This window comes from Eleutherodactylus coqui, chromosome 10 (genome assembly GCF_035609145.1).
Source record: "Eleutherodactylus coqui strain aEleCoq1 chromosome 10, aEleCoq1.hap1, whole genome shotgun sequence".
Taxonomy (NCBI): domain Eukaryota; kingdom Metazoa; phylum Chordata; class Amphibia; order Anura; family Eleutherodactylidae; genus Eleutherodactylus; species Eleutherodactylus coqui.
Window position 1 is genome coordinate 128469737 of NC_089846.1, and position 25405 is coordinate 128495141.

A 25405-nucleotide genomic window follows, 5' to 3' on the forward strand; every position below is an offset into this window, starting at 1 on the left:
ATGTACTCGTTTAGGGCGATTTTGCAATCGAGCATCGCTTTTTTCGAGTAACTGACTACTCGGATGAAAAGATTCAGGGGGCGCCGGGGAACAGGGGGGAGCTCGCTCCCCCCCCCCCCACTCCCCTCTGCAACCCCCCGCTCACCCCCGACACCCACCGAATCTTTTCGCCCAAGTAGTCAGCTACTCGAAAAAAAGTGATGCTCGATTGCAAAATCGCCCTAAACGAGTACGTTCGCTCATCTCTTAATACTCACCCATCTCTTATTTGGTTAAAGCGCTGCTCCAGTACGATCCGCCGTCATGCCACATGACCTCCACTCGGACCAGCTGAACCCTCTGGCATCCGCTGTAAGGACTGGAAGTAGCTTTTTATAGTCCTATCTATGAGAGCAACAGAGTCAGTCTCATAGGAACAAAAAGACAGCGACTTCCGGTCTGTTGGAGGATTCAGCTAGTCACAGCGTGGGTCATGTGGCTCTCCTCAATAAGGGGATTGGCGAGTAGGTTATATCCTCCAGTATGCCAACTTCACCCGTAGAAACAAAGTTTCCCAGGAGTGGCCCTTTAAAAAAGTTAAAGGTGCTATCCAGGGAGAGAAAAAAAAAAAATTCAAACCAGCTCAACGTTGCAGCAAAACATAAAACAAGCTCACACTCCGCCTACAGGTCCTCGCCAGATCTGCTCTTCTCGTAACTGTTCCCCAACTGGTCTTCACTTCTAAAGGGTCCTTTTACATGGAACATTCTCACTGGATCGCGGGAATATGAATAAAGGCCCTTTTACACACAAAGATGATCACTCAAAAGATGGCTTTTGAGCGATCACTTTGCATAAGCTACTAATTGGTACTAATGCCAATTAGTAGCTTATTAATGCGTGTGAGCCGCCGGGAGTTGTATTCAGAGAACAGCAGGAGATCTGTTCTTGGAATACATTCCCTTTGTTCTGCTGTGGGGCTGACATCTGAGACAATGTTATCAGCGCTCCCCGCAGAGAACACAGCGTGAAGTCCCTGCTATCAGCTCTTCTGCCGAATGATGGATTTTATGCCGAACATAAGATCATCGTTCGGCAGAAAAGTGAAAGATGGGCAGATTTACACGCAAACGATTATCGCTCACATGACTGCTGCAGCCTATCACCAGCCGAAGTGAGCCAGTAGTTACATGTCTCTAAAGATCAATGGGGGCACTGGTGGTACGAGCGCAGCGGGGCATCTGTAGAGAATTGGCTAAAGTGTTTTGCCACCCCTCTGAGCGGGTGTGAATTTCTGTTTTCTCCCTGGATAACCCTTTTCAGTCTAAAGCAGACTGACAGCTATAAGTGCTTCTGCGCCTATGGGAAAAAGTACTACCACCAAATCTTAGATGTCAAACAATGAAGAGATCACTTCTATACAAAAGACAGCAAATACATTTCTGCTTTCCATTCAACACGTCAGTAAAGACGGCGGACACTTACCAAATGCTGTTGAGTATGAAAAACAGCTGAATAAAAATACATCCGAACGGTAAAATGCCTCCCATAATAATACCTGGGAACGGTTTAGTAAAAAAAGACTGTGTGGGAATCTGACGAGGAATCTGATTTGTGCGAACGGGATGTTCGATTGCCTAAGGAAAAGGAAGTATGAAAATCAGGACTTTAAACTATAAACTGTTATTTGCACCTTATTGTCTGACACATTTTTATAGTTCTACTTAAATATTCTTCATAAAAGGTAAACAAACAGCAAATGTATGATTGTAAGTGGGAGGAAAAGGAGCCTGCAATCACCAAAAGAACAATGACCTCTAGTGTCCGAATCAGATTCCTACAGAAGTAACCTTGTTCAAAGGGATAATTCCATCTCATTTCCGCAGGATATACCATAAAAGTCTAATAAACAATGGGAGCCCAAGGTACAGGGAAAACATTCCCCTATAGTGCCAATAGTCACTAACAGAGCTGATCAGGGTCTGCTAGCACCCTACAGCTCTGCTATGCCACGGGGTTCCCGGCAGTTTATGATCGCCGAGACGAATAGCAGAACTAACACTTCTGCTTTCTACATTCACTACATAGCGCTATGTAGCCTGTAAAAGGAGAAGGCAGAAGTAGTTAAACACTTCTGCATTCTTCTACCAGTCCTCGGCTATTAGTGACAGCTGAGGACTGGGGGGAGAAGAATGGAGAAGTGTTTTTTACTTGCAGGAGCAGGAACTTTAATCACGCACTGTACTTCTGCTATCGGCCAGGATTGAAGTCCAGGACCAAGAGCTGTGTATTTACCACGCTTGGTCCTGACGGGTTTAAAGGGGTTGTCCCGCGAAACAAAGTTGGGGTATACACTTCTGTATGGCCATATTAATGCACTTTGTAATGTACATTGTGCATTAATTATGAGCCATACAGAAGTTATTCACTTACCTGTTCCATTGCTAGCGTCCTCGTCTCCATGGTGCCGTCTAATTTTCAGCGTCTAATCGCCCGATTAGACGCGCTTGCGCAGTCCGGTCTTCTCCCTTCTGAATGGGGCCGCTCGTGCTGGAGAGCTGCTCCTCGTAGCTCCGCCCCGTCACGTGTGCCGATTCCAGCCAATCAGGAGGCTGGAATCGGCAACGGACCGCACAGAAGACCTGCGGTCCACCGAGGGTGAAGATCCCGGCGGCCATCTTCGCAAGGTAAGTAAGAAGTCACCGGAGCGCGGGGATTCGGGTAAGTACTATCCGTTTTTTTTTTTTTTTTTAAACCCCTGCATCGGGTTTGTCTCGCGCCGAACGGGGGGGCTATTGGAAAAAAAAAAAAAAAAACCGTTTCGGCGCGGGACAACCCCTTTAAGGGGATTCTGTCATCCGGTACATGCTGCCAGAACCATGAACCCAGGACAGGGACGCCCGGTTGCCCACGTGCTTTTATTCTGAATCTCTGCTGAATCCACCACCAAGCAATTGTGTAACTTCAATCAAATGCCGTGTGAAGTGAGGATCCGCCATGTAGACCTACAGTAGGGTTATACGGCAATGTATGTCATGTAGTAATGATGAACTGTAAAACTTACCCGCTCTTTAAATCCAAAATATGCTCCAAGGAATGTTAGTGGGACAGAGATGCCAAACCACATAGCTAGGACCGCCACCAGCGTCCCAAATGGAATTGCAGCTGAAGAGCCTTTCGCCCATAAAATGACATTCATGATAAAGAAATCAGCAAAAATAATCCTGTAAACAATAAAGAGAAAACTAACTTGTGAGCGCGCACCCCCTTACAGCAGTCATGAAAACATAGCTCCGGTTAGCACTACAGGAAAGAGCAGTGAACAGGGTTGTTCCTGAAGACAGCCCATATACATAAGCCATATCAGGGCACATGAATGTCAAAGAAGGGGTTCCCCCGGGGTTCCCCCCCCCACCCTATGAGCCAGATAAGAGAACTACTCTGTACAAGCGGCTCCTGTTTCGATAGACATGAATGGCTGTTCATACGGTACAAAGACAGCTCATCCAAATGTAGGTCTATATCCTCCACACGTTGCTCAGGAAAAGACTCATTGGCAGCAGCCTCACCTAGCACAATCAAGTGCTTGCCAGAGGATGACGAGCGCCTACATTTTGAAAGGGATAGTCTAATGAGACAATTCCTTTTAAATGGGTTGCCAGGAATGGCAGAAAATGGCCGGCTAATGTTGCACCAGTGGCAACCCATCCCAAGATGAAAGAATTAGGCCTCATGTCCACGGGGATAATCAGGCCCGCCGCGGATTCTTCATGTAGAATCCGTAGCGGGTCCCTCCTGCCCCGCGGACATGAGGCCTAAAAATCAGAATAAACTCACCGGCTCCGGACGATGCGGATCTTCCTTCCTTCGCGGACGGATCTTCTTTCTCCGGCCCGGCGGATGTGCTCGGCACACAGGCAGCGTGCATGCGCCGGGTCGAAGAAAGAAGATCTGGCCGTAAAGAAGGGAAGAACCGCATTGTCCGGAGCAGGTGAGTTTAATTCTGGTACGGGTCTCCCGCGGATCCGGATGGCTTCCATAGGCTTCAATAGAAGCCTGCAGGAGCCGTCCCTGTGGGAGACCCGCACGAAAATGGAGCATGTTCATTTTTTTTTCCCGCACGCGGATCCGTGCCTGAAGGGAAAAAATGACATCCGCAGGTATTTAACTACCTGTGGGTGTCCAATGCATCCCTATGGGGCGCAGATCCGCGTGTGGGAGAAACACTGCAGATTTTAAGCCCGTGGACATGAGGCCTTAATGTTCAGTCCGGGAATGGGGCTGGGACATAGCCCAATGCTTATCTGTTCTAAACAGTATAACATTAGGCTTCCCCCCCTTACCCCTCTGGGCTGCATATGCATTCTCCTGTTATTGTACCAGTAGGCTCTACCCCCCACCACCCCCGGATCCTGTCCCTTCCCTCTCTGGGCTGCATATAAATTCTCCAGTCCCATGACAAGTTTCCAGATGGCAGCAGCTATTGTATACCACACCCAGACAAGCCCTTAAAAAGCTACATTCACACATAGCATACCTTGCTGCAGATCTCCACCAAAATCCATGCCAGTGGTGTCATTTTTGGCACAGATTTTAGTACGGTTTTTCCACAGCTGAAAATCTGCATCGGTTTTGCTACGTCTGAATGTACCCAAGGGGGTTCAGCTGCTTTTACGTTTTGTATTCACTTATTGTTTCATTCTGCAACTATGAAAAAACATAGAAACTACTCACCCCGGACACAGAAGCGCTGTCAGTAGCACATTAGATTTCCATCTCTCACCACCAAATGCTGGGGAAAAAAAAAAAAAAGGAGCTGAATATCAATTCAATATTACATACATGGAATGGCCTAAAAAGAACAGGCTCCCTTCAAGCAAATCGTTTACTAGTAAGTATATTGGGGAGATAAGCTGTATTTAACCTTCAGTTTGTTCCAGGACTAGAGATGAGCGAACGTACTCGGTAAGGGCGATTTCGCAATCGAGCACCGCGATTTTCGAGTACTTCACTACTCGGGTGAAAAGTACTCGGGGGCGCTGGGGGGTTGCAGAGGGGAGTGGGGGAGGGGGGGGGGGGGACAGGGGAGCCCTCTCTCTCTCTCTCCCCCCCCACTCCCCTCTGCAACCCCCCGCCCCACAGCGCACCCGAGTACTTTTCACCCGAGTAGTGAAGTACTCGAAAATCGCGGTGCTCGATTGCGAAATCGCCCTTACCGAGTACGTTCGCTCATCTCTATGCAGGACGCGTTTCTTGCTATCCATCTCTGCTAAAGTGGACAGACATAAGCTCAGTCCAAACAAACCTATCATGGCGAAGCTGGGTAGTATAGCCTTTACCTGTTATCACGGAGGCCCAAGTAGGAGAGATCTGAGGCCAAAACTGAACACTCTAATATAAACTCTTACAGGGATGCAAAAACAACTGTATATAAGAAGCCAGACGTATAACAGGTCGCAACTGAGACCTTCACTCTATACCTCAAAGAGTGGTGAAAGGTATGGCTATGTAGAAGGCTACTTACTTTTATACATCCGGGCAGACACATAACCAGCGGGGGTCCCCAACAAGACCCACAACACAACAGCACAGGTCATCAATGCTCCTCTGTTAGCAGGCGACAGAAATCCAAGACAGGCGAGGACTTGAGGGGGAAAAAAAACAAAAAAAGGTGTAAAATCAATAAGAGAAAAAGATAAACACAAATAGTCATACTAAGGCCTCATGTTCACGGGGAAAATCAGGCCCGCTACGGATTCTCCATGGAGAATCCGTAGCGGGTCCCTCCTGCCCCGCGGACATGAGGGCTGAAAATAAGAATAAACTCACCGGATCCTGACGGCTTCCATAGAAGCCTGTGGGAGACCCGCGCCTGAATGGAGCATGGTCCGGATTTTTTTCACGCACGCGGATCCGCGCCTGCAGGGAAAAATGACATCCGCAGGTATTTAACTACCTGCGGGTGTCTAATGCATCCCTATGGGGCGCGGATCCACGTGCGGAAAAAACGCTGCGGATTTAAAATCTTAATTTGCCCGTGGACATGAGGCCTTAAAGTACATAATATGACTTTGTTAGTAGTCCTGCATCAACCAACTCTATTTTCACCTATGTTAAAGGGGAAAACTGAGCAAAAGCCCATGTGCCGCAGCAGACTGGTGGAAATCTTGAGCAGCAGACCCCACCAATCTGAAATGGATGATCCATCCTGAGGATTTCAGCCCTGGAGACCCCTTTAGGAGTGTGTAATAGTGTTAGGACACCCAATGAGCAGATATATTGGGACCACAGGAGTGATACTTACATAATGTAATGAAGGTCATAATGAAGATCTGTGTTCCTTGGCCCAGAAAGACAGACAGCAGCATTCCCTTCTTTGGAGGTCTGAATATATCCCCATGGACCAACTTCCAGCCAAATTCCTCCTGGGCATCTTCCTGTAGGAATTAAAGGATATGCATCAATAACCGGATGCACACACTGCTATCCCATAACTTTTGGCATGTCAATGTAGGTCTATGGACCATATACTAAGGGCTCCTTCACATCAGCGTTGAAGGTTCTGCTCAGAGTCACTGAATTCTGTTAAAGAACAAGGTGAAGTATAGTGCTGCCCTGTAAAATGCTGTCTAGAAACCAAATGAACTCCGTGCTGTTCAATTGTGTCATAACAGTTCCGTTCAGCCAGAGGGCGCAGTTTTCCTGCTCCCATAACAGAGCAGAAAACAATCCTTTGGAACTAGGATGTTTTGAACTTGTATTACATTAAACATGACAACTACTTCTACACCATCCTGTATATAAGTCATAGAATGGTAGAGTTGGAAGGGACCTCCGGGGTCATCAGGTCCAACCCCCTGCTCAGTGCAGGATCACTAAATAATACCATACAGATATTTGTCCAGCATTTGTTTGAACACTTCCATTAAAGGAGAACTCACCACCTCCCATGGCAACCTGTTCATTCATTGATCACCTCACTGTCTAATATCTAATCTGTGTCTCCTCCCTTTCAGTTTCACCCCATTGCTTCTAGTCTTCCCTTGTGCAGATGAGAATAGGGCTGATCCCTCTGCACTGTGACAGCCCTTCAGATATTTGTAGACAGCTATTAAGTCTCCTCTCAGCCTTCTTTTTTGCAAGCTAAACATTCCCAGATCCTTTAACCATTCCTCATGGGACATGATTTGCAGACCGTTCACCATCTTGGTAACTCTTCTCTGAACTTGCTCCTGTTTGTCAATGTCTTTTTTAAAGTGGGGTGCCCAGAACTGGACACAGTATTCCAGATGAGGTCTGACTAAGGAAGAGTAGAGGGGGATAATGACCTCATGTAATCTAGACTCTGATTCTCTTAATACATCCCAGAATTGTGTTTGCCTTCTTTGCTGCTGCATCACATTGTTGGCTCATGTTCAGTCTATGATCTACTAGTATACCCAAGTCTTCTTCACATGTGCTGCTGCTTAGCCCAATTCTTCCCATTCTGTATGTTTTTCTAAAAGGTTTCTTGCCCAGATGTAGGACTTTGCATTTCTCCTTGTTAAATACCATTCTGTTAGTCGCTGCCCACTGTTCAAGCTTTTCTAGATCTTTTTGAATACTTTCTCTTCCCTAGTGTTAGCTATCCCTCCTAGCTTTGTGTCATCGGCAAATTTGATCAGTTTACCATCAATTCCCTCATCTACGATAATCAAAAAAAAAAACTAACTGTTGAACAACACTGGGCCCAGGACAGAGCCTTGTGGTACCCCACTTGATACATTCTTCCACTTGGATGAGCAGCCATTTATGACCACTCTGAGTACGATCACTCAGCCAGTTGTAAAGCCACCTAACAATTTCTTTGTCAATTCCATATTTGGTAACTTTTTTCAATAAGGATGGTATGAGATACTTGGTCAAATGCAGTAGATATAGTATATCTTCACTTGATCAACCCATTTGGCGATTCTGTCATAGAAGGAAATTAGATTCATCTGGCATGACTTGCTTGTTACAAACCCCTGCTGGCTCTGGTTAACTGCTTAATTCTTATCTAAGTACCTGCATGCATTTGGTTTATTTGTTCAAAGATCTTTCCCGGTATAGAAGTCAGGCTCACAGGCCTGTAGTTTCCTTGGTCCACTCTCTCCCCTTGTTTTGAAGATAGGGACAACATTTGCCCTTTTCCAATCTTCTGGGAATTCTCCTGTTCTCCAAGACAGATTATGGTGAGTGGTTCAGCAGTTACCTATACTGCTTCCTTTAGTATCCTATGATTTAATTCATATGAACCTTGAGACTTGAATTCATTTAAGTTAGCCAAGTGTTCCCTCACCATCTCTCTGCTTACAGATAGCCTGCATTCTTTTATTCCCCCAGTAGCACAGGGAAGATCAGTTGATGTTCCATCTACTTTCTGAGAGCAAACAGATACAAAATAAGAATTTAAAAGTTCGGCTTTCTCAACATCATTTTAACCAATTCACCACTTCCATCCTATAAACATAATTGACTTTTCTTTGACTTTTGACATGCCTCCAAAATCGTTTATCATTGCTTTCGGCCTCTGTTGCAAGCCTCAATTCATCATTAGCTTTAGCTTTTCTGACACTTGCCCCACAGTTTCTGCAGACCGCATTATATTCTTCTTTAGATATTTCCCCCTTTTTCCATTTAATAAACATATTTTTCTTCTTTTTTAACATGTGTGCAAGTTCTGTGTTCATCCATCCTGGTCTCTTTAAATGCTTCCCATTCTTCCTTCTTTTAGGGATTGTTAATGATTGTGCTTTGAGAATCTCATTTCGTAGTATTTCCCAACCTTCTTGGACATTTCTGGCCTTAAGAACATCCAGCCACTGGCTCTTTCCTACCTCAGGCTGGAATCACTCGGCATTTATGGCAGTTAATGATGCAGGATTTTTTGTTTTTGTTTTTAAGGGCCGCTTCAATGAAAACACATTGTTCCATGCCTGTCCCACTCTGGGGGTCTCCTCTGTATACTGCAGCCACTTGATTGCAGTCCAGCTCCCTGTCTGATACTTATCAGCCACCCTCCTGATAGTGAGATTTTTTTTTAAACTGAGTATCAGATCAATCCCATGGTGCATCAGTACAGAATTAGCTAAAGGCTATACTATTGCCGGCTGCTGGTGAAACAGTTTAATCATCATTACCTTCTACATTTACCTAAATAAGCTATAGACCATATGTATACAGTCAGGAGGATGAAACTGTGATCTCCTCTATTATAACTGTGACGGGAGCTGTGTGATCATAAGCAGGAACTGTAACGGGAGTGTCTGTGTCCACCGGTAGGCAGTTTCTGCGGTAGGGTCCATGCAACAGCATAAACACAAATTGTGAAATTGACTAGTTTCAGACAGCATAAACCCAAGTAAATCTGAGCTCGTCAGAAAGGATATCACATGACCATGTGAGGGGGGGGGAGGCCAGGAGCTTCAGATAGAAAGGAGCAACCATCCAAGGTAACACTAGCTCACTTAATACACACTGTCCAAAAAAATAAAATAAAAGCTAAAGTGCTCCTTTAAAACAAATACAGGAATGGATACACAGGAGAAGATGTATCATTTTCTTTATACTTTTCCCTTTTTTTCTCATCAACTCCTGGGTTTAGCTCAAAAACAATACGTGTGATTTCAGCCTTATACTGCTTACATTTTATTGAGGTGAACCCAAGCAAGCCGATGCAGAGTAGCAGTGTATCTGTGTGTAGCATTACACGTTTAGTTGGGTTCTCCAGACTGATCCAGAGCAGCAGATAAACAATGCTGTAACAAGGTACATGGCTTCACTACTGCAGCGGCCCATGCAAATGGTCACGGACCAATGGATCGATACAGCCCATGTAAGCCACTTCACCATTTGTCCTTTTTTAGCAAGGATGTGACTATAATCTTTTTCTACTAATTTCCTGAAACATCTGTAGATGAAAGAACTTTGAGCTTAGTAAACTGAAATAAATAGGAGATGGCCTTGTTTTAAAGCTTTCAGGCCCCCCAGAAAGAAAGGAAAAAAAGAAAGGTCTATATTAACAGACGACATCACCATGCAGAAGACAAGACATGAAGAACATAGGGTACTTACTGAAGAGTCCATCTGGTTATATCTGGCAATATCCTTATGGAGGGTACGTAACATAATCATGGCCACCATACCCGAGAGGAAGAGGACAATTACCAGCGAGTTCATGATACTGATGGGGGAAAAAAAGCAAAAGAAGGTCAAATAAACTACCAAAAAAAACACTATTTAAAGTAACCCTCTGTCACGGACAAAGATGACTGCATCGCTGCTCTGACTACCCGATGCACACCAGGCATTGGAAGTCTAAAACACGGCATGCCGATCTGACTGGCCACCACGGTCACATTGATAGTGGCCACCACGGTCACATTACTTGGTCAAAGCAGGTGTAGTGACTTATGGCCCTTTTACACGGGACAGGCTGCCGGGCAAATGATGCCTGATGGGTCGTCCCAGTGAAGCTCGCTCCTGTGCTGTTATATTGGCATCGCTCACAACGCAGCCAGCATGGAGGTGGAGCGGACCGAGCGAGCGTTCTTCCCCCACCCGCCTCCATTCACAGTAAGCAGATAGTCGTGAACGATGACTGTTTGCACTGAGCAATTCTCTTTCAGTTGCTGCATGCGTTTACACTGGACGGTTAACCTACAAACTCCCGCAGGAGCACGGAAATCTGAATGACTCTGAACAAGAAGCGTCTTGTGTAAAATGGCCATTAGACTGATGATGTATACTAATGCACAGTGTACAGCAGGTAGTCGGGAACGCAGTTTGGTCATCTTTGTTTGTTCAGGACCAGAGGGTCATTTTAAAAGACAGTATAATCTAATGAAAGGACCTATAAGTTATTATATTAGATAGATACAATATATATTATACATATATACACACTCACTATCTCTTTTGGGATAATTACTCCAAAGAATACAATGGGCACCTAACTGACTGCTGTACTCACTAGTGTTCTAACCCAACTCTCACACCGCCTTCCATTCCATATGACTGACATTCCGTGATATATATGCCTGTACACATCAGTGGCTAGACATGATTAAAGGGGTTGTCCCGCGCCGAAACGGGTTTTTGTTTTTTTTTCAATAGCCCCCCCGTTCGGCGCGAGACAAACCCGATGCAGGGGTTAAAAAAGAAAACCGGATAGTGCTTACCTGAATCCCCGCGCTCCGGTGACTTCTTACTTACCTGGTGAAGATGGCCGCCGGGATCTTCATCCTCGGTGGACCGCAGGGCTTCTGTGCGGTCCATTGCCGATTCCAGCCTCCTGATTGGCTGGAATCGGCACGTGACGGGGCGAGCAGCCCCATTCAGAAATGAAGAAGACCGGACTGCGCAAGCGCGTCTAATCCGGCGATTAGACGCTGAAAATTAGACGGCACCATGGAGACGAGGACGCTAGCAACGGAACAGGTAAGTGAATAACTTCTGTATGGCTCATAATTAATGCACAATGTATATTACAAAGTGCATTAATATGGCCATACAGAAGTGTATACCCCCACTTGCTTTCGCGGGACAACCCCTTTAATGAAATGGTGCTCACGAATACAGCAGACACACCATTGATGGGACGATAGGCGTCATCTGCACTTGCTCTGATAGTGACTGGTATTTTTTTGATTGGATTACTAAACATGCAATCCATTTGCTGTCAGATTTCAACCTGCGACCCTATATCACCTGGAGAAAAACAGTGGCTGCATCTCTCATTAGGACATGCGTTCTGCTAAACTGGATGTGCAAGGCAATAGAAGAGTTAGTATGGCAATCGTCCGCCAATTACCTGGCTATTTTCACTTGCCTATTGTAAGTTAGATTAAATGACTTTAATGAAAAAATGTGTCCCCGTCTCCCTAATCTGCACGTCTAGTTGGAGGTTTATGCAAGCCCATCTGCAACTCAAAAAGTGCTTGAAGTTTATATACTGGTAGCATTGCCCTTAGCGAGTACCTGCCCGCTCGGAAGAAAAGGTTCGGCTGCCGGCGGCGGGGGAACTGCCGCAACTCACCTGTCACCCGCACCGGCAGCCAAACCTTTTCTTCCGAGCGAGTACCTGCCCGCTCAGAAGAAAAGGTTCGGCTGCCAGCGGCGGGCGGGGAGGAACGGAGGGGAGATCTCTCTCTCCCTCTCTCCCCCCCACTCCCCGCCGCAACTCACCTGTCACCCGCGCCGGCAGCCAAACCTTTTCTTCTGAGCGGGCAGGTACTCGCTAAGGACAATGCTCGATCGAGTAATTGCCCTTAAAGAGTATGCTCGCTCATCTCTAGTCATCAATATTATTTTTGACCGGAAAACCCCTTTAAGTGCAGTTTTCACATTACTCCTTACAGGGAAAAGTCAACTTAAAAACATAAAATGATGCGATTCAGTAAATCCTAAAATTATATATAACAACTTATGCCTCCAAAAATTCATGATCTACAAACCGTTCCAGTAATCCATCTACAGGGTACAGCACATTCTTACCTGAACCACTGAATATTAGTGTGGGGCATGGATTCCAAAATGTAATCCCAACGAGATGCCCATTTAATAGTATTGTTTTCCTAAATAAAAGAGAAAATACATAAATCATTAAGTAAGACCTTAGAGGGTCTTTATTTACTTGGCTGCAGTACTGACATCCAGGGCACACATGTGACCGTTGTAGCCAATTGCTGGCCTCAATGACAAGTGATTAGAAACCACTGAAGTCAGCAATTGGCTGCAGCGGTCAAGTGTGCAAGTGGAACGTCACTAGCGGAATGACAACTGTAAAAAGAAAAAACAAGACGGGCGAGGTAACAGAACAGTGAATTGGACTTAGTAAAATTGTGGAAAGGCCAGCAGATGAGAAAAAAAAATATACATATTACTTGGAAATCCCCCTTAATGATGCAGCTAATTTTGGACTTAAATGGACCATTTGGTTTAGGAAAATCCATTCTCAAATAACTTATTAGGAAACTTCATTATTAGAAAAAATGGATCCCTGGTTAGCGATCACCCAGAAGAGGCTAGAAAAGAGCTTTCTCTGGAAGACCCAGCAAGTCCATAAATAACAAAGACAGCCCGCTGATTTCAGTGGGTGATGTGCCAAGTAGTGACGCTACAGGGCCATTAACCCCTTCAGTAGCAGTTTTATTATTACCATGGCATGCCTCACAGGGCTGGTTTTTTAAGTGAATCAACAATGCAATTGACATCCCGAAAGACTTCAGATGACAGCTCAGTGCTCTGCACATTTCAGCACTAGAGCTGTCCACGGAAATCTTCTAGGATTTAACTGCATGGTCAGTGCAGCAAGCCCCGGAGATTTTCCAGGCGTGCCACTAAAAAGTATAGTCCATTACTTTATGAAATGGGTATCTCTAGTGCTGCATCCACTTCTATGTTTTCCACGCAGTGTCTCTACAGTCACCCGGCTCTGCAGTAGACTGCGGCTGGACTCATTTCCTTGCATAACGAGTTGCTGGGGTGACATTATGCAGGAGAAATAAAAGCGAAGGAAACATTCAGCTAAATCAGGAACTCTAGGTCAGCTCTTCATGAGAAAGAAAAAAAACAAAAAAACTCTTTAAGCACCCCTTTCAAGGTCCCCCCATGGTTTACACACGATCAACTTATAGGTACCTTGTCAGTATGGTTGGAAAATAAAGACAGTTTTTGTTTTAAACAAGTGAATACAAATGAAGGCATTACAATTTGGGAGACTTACCCGGAACGACACGGAGTAGGAGTATGTGACCTCCAGCTTGCTTGAGAGTTCTTTGGGGATCTCCATTGGATGGCCTTCACATTTTAATTCCTTATCAGCGGTATGTTTGACACTGTAAATGACACACAGCTTACTTATGAAGCATCCGTAGCTTTGTAGAACTCAGAACCAAGAGATTTATGAAAAAGGGCGTTTTCAACCAAAACATCTGGTGAAATGTAACAATGACCGATCGTTTCAGACGACAGACTGCCACAGCCCGGAAGGAAGTCTGCCACGGTCAAAAATTTTGCTTTGACCTTTTGGACAAAAGAGCTTTTTTTCTTATGACAGATCTTATATTCATAAAAAAAGATCTTTCTTTGAATGTCTGTTCCAAGTAAGATCGTTCATCTGTCGCCTGCTGCTACTGAACATGTAAGGACACTGAACGGCTCTAACGACCAGCGTAGACCACAATGAACATGACTGTAAATGGCCATCATCAGAGGATTAAACCCAACATGGTAGAAAATCCACTTCCATTGTTCCACATGGTGAAAGAAAATACATTCTTTGGCGCAGAAGTGTGCATGTGATGGGAGGGGGGGTGGAAGTGTTCATCAAGCGATTTGTGCAAATGTTATAGTGTAGAAAACTCTCAAATCATAGAGCGGGTTATAGCTTTTTATATCTGCATTTCAGGAGTTTGAAGAACTATGCGCTCTGCAGACCCGATGCCTATGGCTGTAACTGGCAGCCTAGACATTGGGTAGTGGATGGACACGAATAACGTTGGTCTCTAGAGATGAGCGAGTATACTCGCTAAGGCACATTACTCGAGCGAGTAGTGCCTTAGCCGAGTATCTCCCTGCTCGCCTCTAAAGATTCGGGGGCCGTCGGGGGAGACAGGCGAGTTGTGGCGGGGGGGGGTTGGGGGGGGGAGATCTCCCCTCCGCACCTCCCCGCCGGCCCCCGAATCTTTAGAGACGAGTGGGGAGATACTCGGCTAAGGCACTACTCGCTCGAGTAATGTGCCTTAGCGAGTATACTCGCTCGAGTAATGTGCCTTAGCGAGTATACTCGCTCATCTCTATTGGTCTCGGATCACCTTAACCCCTTAGTGCCAAAGTCAATGCTTATCGCAACGCCAAATAATTGCCCCTGGGTCTGCCATTCGTGGTGGTATATCAGGTCCTGCCAGAGGCAGTGTCTGATAGGCCTAGCTGCCACTGAATAAAATGACAGATGGAAGTAATACTACTTAAGTAGTGCAGTGTATTACCAAAGCAATTAAATTATCACGTTCGTGTCCTCTTGTAAGTTAAATAACTGTAGAAAACAAAAAAATTAGGTTTAACCTACATAATACGTGAAAAAATAAATAAATTGGGCCATGAAAATGAAAAATTGCAATTTTGAATTCCATGAAGCACTAGTGGGGGTCAAAATAGCAACAGCACCGTTATGTTTTGGCGCCTCTTCTACAGTTAGTATGATTAAGAACTAGCCAGAACGATTACCTTTTTGGTTCGAGTCTTGCTGTAACCAATCGGGCGCCGTCCCAGTTTTCCTCTTTACCGCTGTGGTATGTGATGACTATATCGACGTGGTTGAACAGATAAAATGTATCTTTCTTGTTAAATTCATTCTGAAAAACAAACAATATTTTTTCACATCGCAAGAAAAAGTGGAAAAAAGGCACAAGTGAAATGCAAATGTTTTCAAGTGCTTTACAAGAGACCTTTTACACGTCCCAATGCTCTGCGGCTCTGAATGGGTACCGATCTACATAACAGCATGTCGGTCAGTGATGGTTCAGCCACTCACAGCCAGCAGATGATTGGTGGTAAAGGACAAGAAGAGCCCCTACAAGAGTTCACCGCAGTCCAAGTGCATTCCTGGGCATCAGCTGCCAGTCACATGTGAGATTCTGCCAACACATGATCACGTTAATGCCAGGATAAAAGATCAAGTCAGCGGAGCCGACTGAGGGCATATTCGGACATGCCAATGATCGGATGGGTGAACTACTGTGTACCCGTGTAGAAAGGGGCTTTAGTGGGCCAGTTAATATTTCATCGAAAGTGAAAGATTTATTAACCCTTTCCAATCCAATTTGTATCCTGGTTTTCCTAGGGGGCTTACTCTTTTTCTGCTGTTATGCAATGGCGCTATCTGCTGGCTAAAGCCAGTACTGCATGAGGTGACACGTTGGATAGGCTCCGACAGCAGAGAGGCTGGCAATAAGCAATAAGAGAACCCTGACCGATGTCTTCCAACATTGGAGCTGTACAGCCTTAAATCATAATGTCTTCAGAAGTCAGACAGTGGATTGGAGAGGGTTAAGACGGAGATACTGCCAAGTTCTATGCCGGTCCAAAGGACAAATGCGAAGCACAATACTAAACGCTGTCCGTTGCGGTGAAACCTGATAAATCGCCTTCAAATCGGTCAAATACATCCAAACCGTTCTGAGAGACGGACAGTGCTGTCCACAGCTACTCGATTCCTCTAGCAGTGTCAAGCTTGCTCCGTGCAGGCCAAAATAGGCTGATGCGATGCACAAATAGCAGCGAAATGTCTTTTAAAGGGCATCTAGGACAATAAAATTTGCTACGTGAATCCTGCATGAACCAGAGCGGATGAAAAATGCCTCAAAAACCTGACCCAAGTGCTGAGTGTGAATCCAGACCTTTAAAGGGGAACTACTTTCTATAAGCCCCGTTAGGGCACATGGATATCAGAGAGTGCGGTGACCCTCTGCAAGCAAAGCTGCGAACATGCAGCAATGTTACATGAGTGGACATTCATTCGCATGGCTGCCTGTAATTCTGTACTGCCCCATGGACACTGCAGGGGACAGACAAGATCTTCTTCTTACAGCAAAATAAGCTATCTTCTGATGGAGAGTAGGGCTGGCCCTGATATCAGCAGCCAGACCCGTGGCAAGCAGTTCACGTTTGTGGTAGTTCTCCTAGTAAGGCAACCCTCCGTTCCAGAAACAAAGATGGCCACACAAGCTTCTCTGACCGCCTGCTGCATACTGTGCATGAGTGTACATCATTAGACACCACACACCTGCTTTGGTTGACCATTGCTGCCCACGTGAGCCGTGACGGTCAGTCACATCAGCAGGTAGCGACTTAAGACTACTAATTCATACTAATGCCCAATGTGCATCAGGCAGTCAGAAGTGTTTCTCCAGCGTCGCTTCTAAAGAGGATGTATGCTGAAGCAGCACCTTCATCCATAGGCATTTCCAAATCGGTTATCACAAGGACCTAAAGGGCTGGTCTGAGTTGTAATACTTCTGTAAAAGCCGTTTGCCCATGCACTAACGCTTGGTTTACAGACTGCAGTCCCGCCTGGGACATCACAGGCGCTGCAGCCAATAAATAAGCCGAGTCAGCGTGTAAATGTGACATCAGAGGGGAGACCTGAACAGCGGCGTGGGACACAGCGAGAACGGCAAGAGGCGAGTATATGTGGTTTGCTATTTTGGAACACGGGGAACGGGTTTTACAGAAATATTACAACTCTGACAACCCTTTAAAAGGGTCTTGGTCATAAACTATGATATGGTGCTCAAAGGTGAGGGGTGTGGGAAGTGGAGGGCATCTAGGAAATGGGTTTTTTATACTCTCACCGAGTCCCGTCTTCTAGAGTGGTGTTGTCGAGAAATCAATGTGCACACATAGCAACTGCTTCTACAAGGCTGTGTGTGCATGAGCTCCAATGGAGATTAACCCCTTCCCGCCCAATGACGTAAGGGTACGTCATGGCAGGCTGGTACGTCGCACAAAATGACGTACCCTTACATCATCGGGATAGCGCGAGATCATGACTGACCTATCCCGCAGTGGGAACCAGCTGGTAATCCCTTCCCTGCCGCGATCCAAGTAGATCACGGCAGGGAAAGAGTTCACAGAGGGAGCGCGCTCCCTCTGTGTCTCCGGCCGGCTCTCGTGATGTTATCGCCAGACACTGGTGTCCTGTAGTGCCAATGCCTATGATCGCTGTATAAGCGATAAGGCATGGCAGGGCAGTAGCTCTGCCATGCCTTATCACAGCGATCATAGGCATAGTGTTGTAAGTCCCTCAGAGGGACTCAAATAGTGTAAAAAAAAGAAAAGAAAAATGTAAAAAAAAAGGAAAAATGTAAAAAAAAAAATAAAAAAAAAAACAAACAAAAAACTTTGTGCTTTTTCTAATATTAGCATTAAAAAAAAAGGTAAAAAAAAAATTAAAACCCCACATATTTGGTATTGACGTGTACAAAAAGGTGAACACGCTTTTTATTTTGTACTGCAAAAAGCTTTTTAAAAAAATGCTTAAAAAACAGAAACACAATGCAAATTTTTAACATTTTGGCTCCCCCCCAAAAAATGCAATAAAGGTGATGAAAAAAGCCGTACATTCCCCAAAATGGTACCAATAAAAACTATAGTTCATCTCGCAAAAAATAATCCCTCACAGAGCTCCGTACATAGAAAAATAAAAAAGTTAAAGGACTTTGAATGCAGCGATAGAGAAAGAAAAAAAAGGACTACCAAAAAAAAGGGTTTTTATTGCAAAAAAGTGTAAAAACCTTAAAAAAAAAAAGGATTTTGGTATCGTTGTAACCGTACCGACCCGCAGAAAAAAAACTTTGTGTTATTTATGCTGCATGATTAACGCTGTAAAAGAAAAAAAAAAAAAAAAATCTATGGCAGAATTGATGCGCTCTCTCTCCCTGTTATCATAAAAAAAAATAATAAAAGTTTTACGATATAGTCTATGTACCCAAAAGTGGGACCGATAAAAACTACAGCTCGCCACGCGAAAAACAAGCCCTTATACGGCCGCGTCGACGGAAAAATAAAAAAGTTATGGCTTTTGAAAAATGGAGATGGAAAAATACCAAAAATCGCTTGGTCCTCAACGCCAAAATAGGCGGAGGACTCAGCAAATATAAAGCAGCTCCCCGGACCCTCATAAAGCAGCTCCTCGGACCCTCATAACAGTTTATGGGGCACAAAGTGATGACAGATGCCCTTTAACTTTCATTATAAGATGTAATCAAACAACTTCATGATGTCTATATATATTATTTGTGTTCTTTGGGCAATTATCCCCAAAACAACAGACAGAGTCCTGTTTTGCTTCCACATTTGGAAACTGTTGCCCGTTTTGAGGATAATTGCCTAAGAACACAAATAGCAATAAAAGGCAGTGAAGAACAAAGCATTGACAGATGCATCAGCACTTCGGGATCAGTGCAGCACCGGAGCGAGACAGTCATGGCTTCGGAACTCGGAACCAAGACGCGTTACACAGGTCGGAGCATTCCATACAGTGTAAGGGCTATAAAACTGTCATTCAAAGTGGGTGTGCGGGGGTTAATGGCATCTCAGGTTTATATGGATGCCTGTTAAATGTTTATTAGCATATACATAGGATGAGAGTCTGGTCACAGAAGCCAAATAGAGAGACTAGCAGAAGTGCAGGATGCGGCACATGCTGGACGCGGACTACACCGCCCGATCCCCGTGACCACAACGGAGTCCGTCAGGATTACAGCATGACATTTGTCTGTTTTCCAGGCTGCGCGGCTTCATTGTGCCGATCTGTATGGATCCTAACTAGAGATGAGCGAACGTACTCGGATAGGCACTACTCGTCCGAGTAATGTGCTTTATCCGAGTACCTCTCTGCTTGTGCTCAAAGATTCGGGACGCGCTGCGGAGCGGGGAGCTGCAGGGGAGAGCGGGGAGGAACGAAGGGGAGATCTTTCTCTCCTTCTCTCCCAGCCGCTCTGCCCCGCTCCGACTCACCTGTCAGCAGCGGAGCGCCCCGAATCTTTGAGCACGAGTACAGCGGTACTCGGATAAGGCACATTACTCGGACGAGTAGTGCCTATCCGAGTACGTTCGCTCATCTCTAATCCTAACATGTCTGTAAATAATGGCCACTATATCCTATATGGTAATTAGAGATGAGCGAGCGTACTCGGAAAAGCACTACTCGCTCGAGTAATTTGCTTTATCCGAGTATCGCTGTGCTCGTCCCTGAAGATTCGGGTGCCGCTGCGGCTGACAGGTGAGTCGCAGCGGGGAGCAGGGGAGAGCGGGCGGGAGAGAGGGAGAGAAAGATCTCCCCTCCGTTCCTCCCCGCTCTCCCCTGCAGCTCCCCGCTCCGTGCCGGCACCCGAATCTTCAGGGACGAGCACAGCGATACTCGGATAAAGCAAATTACTCGAGCGAGTAGTGCTTTTCCGAGTACGCTCGCTCATCTCTAATGGTAATCACTTACATTGATGATGCAGGCATCTTTCACTCTCCCATCTGAGGTGACGGCACATCCTATGGGAAACCCTGGGCTGCAGTACTTCTGGCCATCCTCCACATCGTAGCACCAGGTCACCGGCATGTTATCGATAATCCTAAGGAAGCATCAAGCGTCTCAGCATTACACTACAAGACAAGCAGCAACCGTGGCTACAGGAGCTCGAGGTGACGTCCCATCCGAGGCGCCCATATCAGAAGACTGGCATTGGGGGCTTCACCATGGGCTTCAGGAGCTGCTGCGCTTAGATTGCAAAAACACAGATGAGTAGAAGACAAAACAGAAAAGCATCTTATTTTTAAGGGGGGGGGGGGGATGAAAAAAAAAAACTTAAATATTTAATCTCCTTTTAAAAGTTAGGTGGAGAGGACCGGGCCCAACTCCCTATTCCTCTTATTCCTAGTATGCAGTCCAAGCCCATTAGCAGTAAGACCATTGCTATGCACTCTGTTCCCAATGACAGATTATTCCGGAAAGCTGCGACCGCACACTTAGAATTAGCAAAATTAACAAGAATTTTCCTTTAGTTCTGTAATGCATTTGGCCGTCAGTCAGCTCGGCAGCAAATATCCCAGGACTAAGTAACTTTGGGTAGGACAGATTGTTTTCACTAAGATCAAAACTGAAATGTTGTAGGAGTGCAAAGTACCGTATATACTGTATATAGTCGAGTATAAGCCTAGTTTTTAGCACATTTTTTTGTGCTGAAAAAGCCCCCCTCGGCTTATATTCGAGTCAGGGAAGGCTTAAAAAAAACCTCCATACTCACCTCTCAGCCGGCGTCTGAGTCTCCGGCGGCGGTGTGGCAGGCTGCTTGAATTCTCCCCGCTGTCATCCCCCGCCATTCTCTTTGCTCGGCTCTGTCATCACCCGCCATCAGCGCTGTGTGAGTAGGAGCTGTGATTGGAATGAGTGTCAGCCAATCACAGCCCGTGCTCGATCATTCACAGCCAATCCAGCTACTTTAAAATTCTCCCTGCTCGGCTTTCAAATCCCCTGCCGTCAGTGCTGTGTAAGTAAGCGCTGTGATTGGATCGAGTTCCGGCTGTGATTGGCTGGCGCTCAATCCAAAATCACAGCACTTACTTACACAGCGCTGACAGAGCCAAGCAGAGAGGATGGCGGGGGATCACAACAGGGAGGATTCAAGCAGCTTGTTGCACAGGCGCCGGCTGGGAGGGGAGTATGGAGGTTTTTTCTTTACCCAGTATATACTGGAGTATAGCTCGGCTTATACTCGAGTCAAAAAGTTTTCCCAGATTTTTGTGGCGAAACTTATGGTCTCGGCTTATACTCGGGTCGGCTAATACTCCAGTATGTATGGTACTCTAAAAAGTATTTATTTTAAAGTTTTATTTAAAAATACTTGAAATTTACATATTAACCCCTTACGGATACAGCCTATTTTGGCCACGGGAAGGGGGGGGGGGGGGGGGGTTGATTTTCATCTCCACCTTTAAAAAGCCAGAACGTTTTAATATGTCATTCGACAAGAACTATACAAGGGCTGTTTTTTCGCATGACAAGCTGCAGTTTTTATTGCTACAATTTTTGAGCTACATGTAATATATTGTAAAAAATTTAAACTTTTTTTTTGAAAACACAAATTCAGACACTTTTCATAGCATTATTCATGCAGCATAAACGACGTGATGATTTTTTTCCCCTGCAGGTTGGTACAATTATATAGGTACATTTTTTTTGGGGGGGGGGGGGGGGGGCACTTTCACACAATAAAAAACCCTTTTTGAAAAATATATATAATTTTTTTGCCATTGCCATATACAAATTCTACAACTTGTTTCAATGGATCAAGCTCTGCAAGTATTTTGGCTCCTTAATTATTTATTTAATAGTGTTTGCTGTGCAAGATCAAGAGCAAATTCAAGTTTACTGTACGATGGTTGGTACCGATGCAATGATGCCAAATTAGGGGGGGGGGGGGGGCGGTCAGGAACTGTAGACACGAAATGATGGGAAATTTGTAATAAAGGGAGTTTGGTTGTGAAGGTCTACATGGCCTGTAAGCAGAACGATTCCGCAGTGTTTGTACTCACCAGTGGTGCTGATAATTCAGCTGTATTCCTTTTTTAATGAAGTCCAGCGCGCTGTTATCAGATTTCGGGTCGTACTCCTTCTGGCAAACTTTTGTACAGGTTTCATTCTTGTTAAACTTAAACTGAAATGAAAACATTTCAAAAGTCCGGTTATAAAGAGGCAGAAACTTTACTTAGACTTTACTTGTGAAGATTTTTATTATGCCGAATTGGCCAGCTTCACACAGGCGATATATATATATATATTATATACACACAGCACGAGTTTTGTGCATTCTTTTAAATGGGGTTGAGAAGGTACAGGCTCATAACATGAAAGAATCTGTCTCAAAATGGCCGCTAGATACAAAATGGAGCATTATAAGATGTAAATAATGATTTGTTTTTATTCTTCCGAGAACCAAGCCTGAAAAAATCGTTATCAGAAGAAGCCCTCCCACGCCCTGAGCTCTGGGAAAAGAACGAATCGTGCTAATAAGATGCTGCAACCATCCAAACTCACAAGGGAGGACCAGATAACTAACATTTGAAGGACATTTTATACATATATTCTCACACTATGCTGTAATGTTTTATTTTTTAACCCAATGAGACTAACCCCGTGACTAATGACGTATTCCTTTCCTGTATTGAGAAACGCTATGAAAAGTTAATAAAGATTCAGAGTACGTACGCCTTAAGCAGAGTGAGCTGTATACTTGCCGGGGCTCTCTCTACGTATCTGAGGAGAACTGGAAACCGACTCTTTGAGTGGTTCTTGGCCTCCGTGGTGCACCGGATACGAATTGATTTGGAACCCAAGGCTTGAAAGGTTAATGTGACCTAGTGGCCCTTAACAGGGTCCTACACATGAGCGATGTTCTCCTGCATGACACCACGGTGCTATGCAGAAAAAACATTACAGAATGTTCTATCTAGCTGCGAGATCTCACATTGCAGCTCATTTGTCTTCGATGTGGCCGGCGGCAGCCCCGTTGACAGCAACGGGAGAAACTCCGCGATCCTCTGCAGCGGGTGATGCGAGCCGGTTTTCACATGAACACACCTCGCTTCCACAGAGCTTTCACATGGTGGGGAGCGCGATACGGTGCGGGATTCACGGCCCCCTATAACCCTCGCCCGTGTGAAGCTAGCGTGACTTGAAGACGACTGAGAATGTTTCTTATCAGATGGGTTGAGGTGATCCATCGCTACATGTGTGGCCACTGCTACTTTATACGGCAATGCGGTTTTATGTTACACAACACGGTACGAACCTTGTATGGGGACGATGCGATTCTTTCTCCAAAGAGCACTTGGCCAAGATTCTCGGACGGATGCTTCTCATCTTTATCCTTGCAAAAGTCAAAGCTGCCGTAGAAAGAATCCATTAGTATCTGCACAGGATGTGACTGGAGATGAGCGAGCGTACTCGGTTCGGGTGTCTTTGCACTCGAGCACCGCTTCTTCCGAGTAACTGACTACTCGGACGAAAAGAGTCGGGGGGTGCCGGGGGGTGGCGTGGTGGAACGGGGGGGGGGGGGGGGGGGGGAGTAGTGGGGAACAGGGGGGAGCTCTCTCTCTCTTCCCCCCCCCCCTCCCCACTCCCCTCTGCAACCACCCCTCACTCCCGGCGCCCCCCGAATCTTTTCGTCCGAGCAGTCAATTACTCGGAAGAAGCGGTGCTCAAGTTCAAAAACACCCGAACCGAGTACGCTCGCTCATCCCTAGATGTGACCCTCCATAAGAATGACTCTAGTATTGCTGTGGATGAAGCATACTCTAACACGGCTATGGCCATGACAACGGCATTAGGAGAAATCCTCCGTAGACGCTGCGAAGGCAAGTGAACAAGAGACGAAGAACAATGAGCGGTACTTACACATCGTACTCATACGGCAGAACCGATTCCACCGAGTCCAGCCGGTTGACAAAGAGCTCAATCTGAGACTAAAAGGGGAAGAAATAAGAGTGTTAAAATACATAAACCAGACTGATCTTCTTTCTAAGGCCGGGCTCCCATGAGCGGAGTGGATTCTGCATGCAGGAGGCCTGCGGTGGATTCTGCCCGTGAGCCCGGCCGGCGACTACACACGGCGCTGTGTTGTACTGCCGAGGCTTGCTGTTGGTCATGCGCAGCACAGGCTTTTTTTTTTTTGGTTTGACTATGTGTTTCCCATGCCGTCACTTAGTGAAGACGCGGCTCCCCGCAGCCTAGACACAATGTTAATTGCATATGGGCTGCGAGTTGGACGCCTCCGTTGATGTCAATGGAGGCCGTCGGCGCGGATTCCACGGTAAAACACAGCATGCTCCGATTTTTTTCCTGCTCGCGGAATACCTATTCCTATCCACGAGTGTGAAGGAAAAATTGAAAATGCGTGTCTTTCAGTGCCCACGTTGTACCGTGCGCAGACACCGATGGCGGAATCCGGTCGTGTGAGCCCAGCCTAAAGTAGAAACAAGCTGCAGACAACCCCCTATGAGAGCCCATCGATGAGCTGCCGCCGCGGGACGGGGGAGGCCGGATAGACATTGAACTTACAGCAGTGATAGAATATTGCACCGGTTCTGCTAATGAGTGACCAACCGCGTCACAGGTGGGGGCCCCGGGGCCAGGCATAGCCTCTGCTATGGCCGCCGCATCTTATACGGTTTTAAGCTCCATTTTATTACACCAGCTGTTTTTTTATTATGCTTTTTGTTACTTTTTGGCACATACTTTTTAATTGTTACATTTTTCATGTTATAAACCAAATGATTCACAATGTGAAAACGCCACAAAAATGCACTGAAATTTAAAGGGACAGTCCGCTCCAACATGGTGTCCAAACCGCAGACCGTGTGTTATAGAGCCGGGGGTCTGGCTGGATGGTCCATTTGTCTCAGACAAGCCGAAAACAGAAAAAGGTGGCGACATATTCTTACCCATCTGGGCCGACATACTTGTGGACCGCGATTTAGGGGGGGGGACAGATGTCCGTGAACACATTTGCGCACGACGTTACAGAGCATCTGGGTGCTGCATAAATAAACCATTTCCTCACCGCTGTTACTTCGTAATTTCTACTACAAAAAAGGCAAAAAAACAAAAAATAGCGGAGGAGCAGGCGCCTGACTGCGGCAGACAACAGCGGACTCGGTGTGTGGACTAGACTAAAGGCCCTTTTACATGGCCGCCATCTTTTAAACGACTGCACGAGCGCTGTTGTTGCCGCCAAGGTCGTCGGCGCTCCTGCAGAGCGTTTACACGTTAAGACTTGTCGCCGGCTTCTCATCCGCTTCTCCTCCTATGTGAAGCTTTGAGCGGGGAGCGTTTACACGGAACGAGAAGCCA

The 25405-nt window shown here is 45.8% G+C and overlaps 1 protein-coding gene across 1 annotated transcript in view; it reads right to left on the minus strand.

The window, feature by feature from the left end:
- The window catches only part of LOC136580899 (transmembrane 9 superfamily member 2-like), a 44986-nt gene that overhangs the window by 14370 nt on the left and 5211 nt on the right, over window positions 1–25405 (minus strand). The window contains exons 2-14 of the mRNA XM_066581811.1: window positions 23951–24018; window positions 23346–23439; window positions 22090–22211; window positions 20000–20129; window positions 15229–15356; window positions 13727–13838; window positions 12496–12575; window positions 10075–10183; window positions 6284–6416; window positions 5504–5623; window positions 4714–4771; window positions 3044–3203; window positions 1465–1616 (exon numbers count right to left, since the gene is read on the minus strand). Coding sequence (XP_066437908.1) covers window positions 1465–1616; window positions 3044–3203; window positions 4714–4771; window positions 5504–5623; window positions 6284–6416; window positions 10075–10183; window positions 12496–12575; window positions 13727–13838; window positions 15229–15356; window positions 20000–20129; window positions 22090–22211; window positions 23346–23439; window positions 23951–24018 — 1466 coding nt within the window. The remainder of the gene's footprint in view (window positions 1–1464; window positions 1617–3043; window positions 3204–4713; window positions 4772–5503; window positions 5624–6283; window positions 6417–10074; window positions 10184–12495; window positions 12576–13726; window positions 13839–15228; window positions 15357–19999; window positions 20130–22089; window positions 22212–23345; window positions 23440–23950; window positions 24019–25405) is intronic.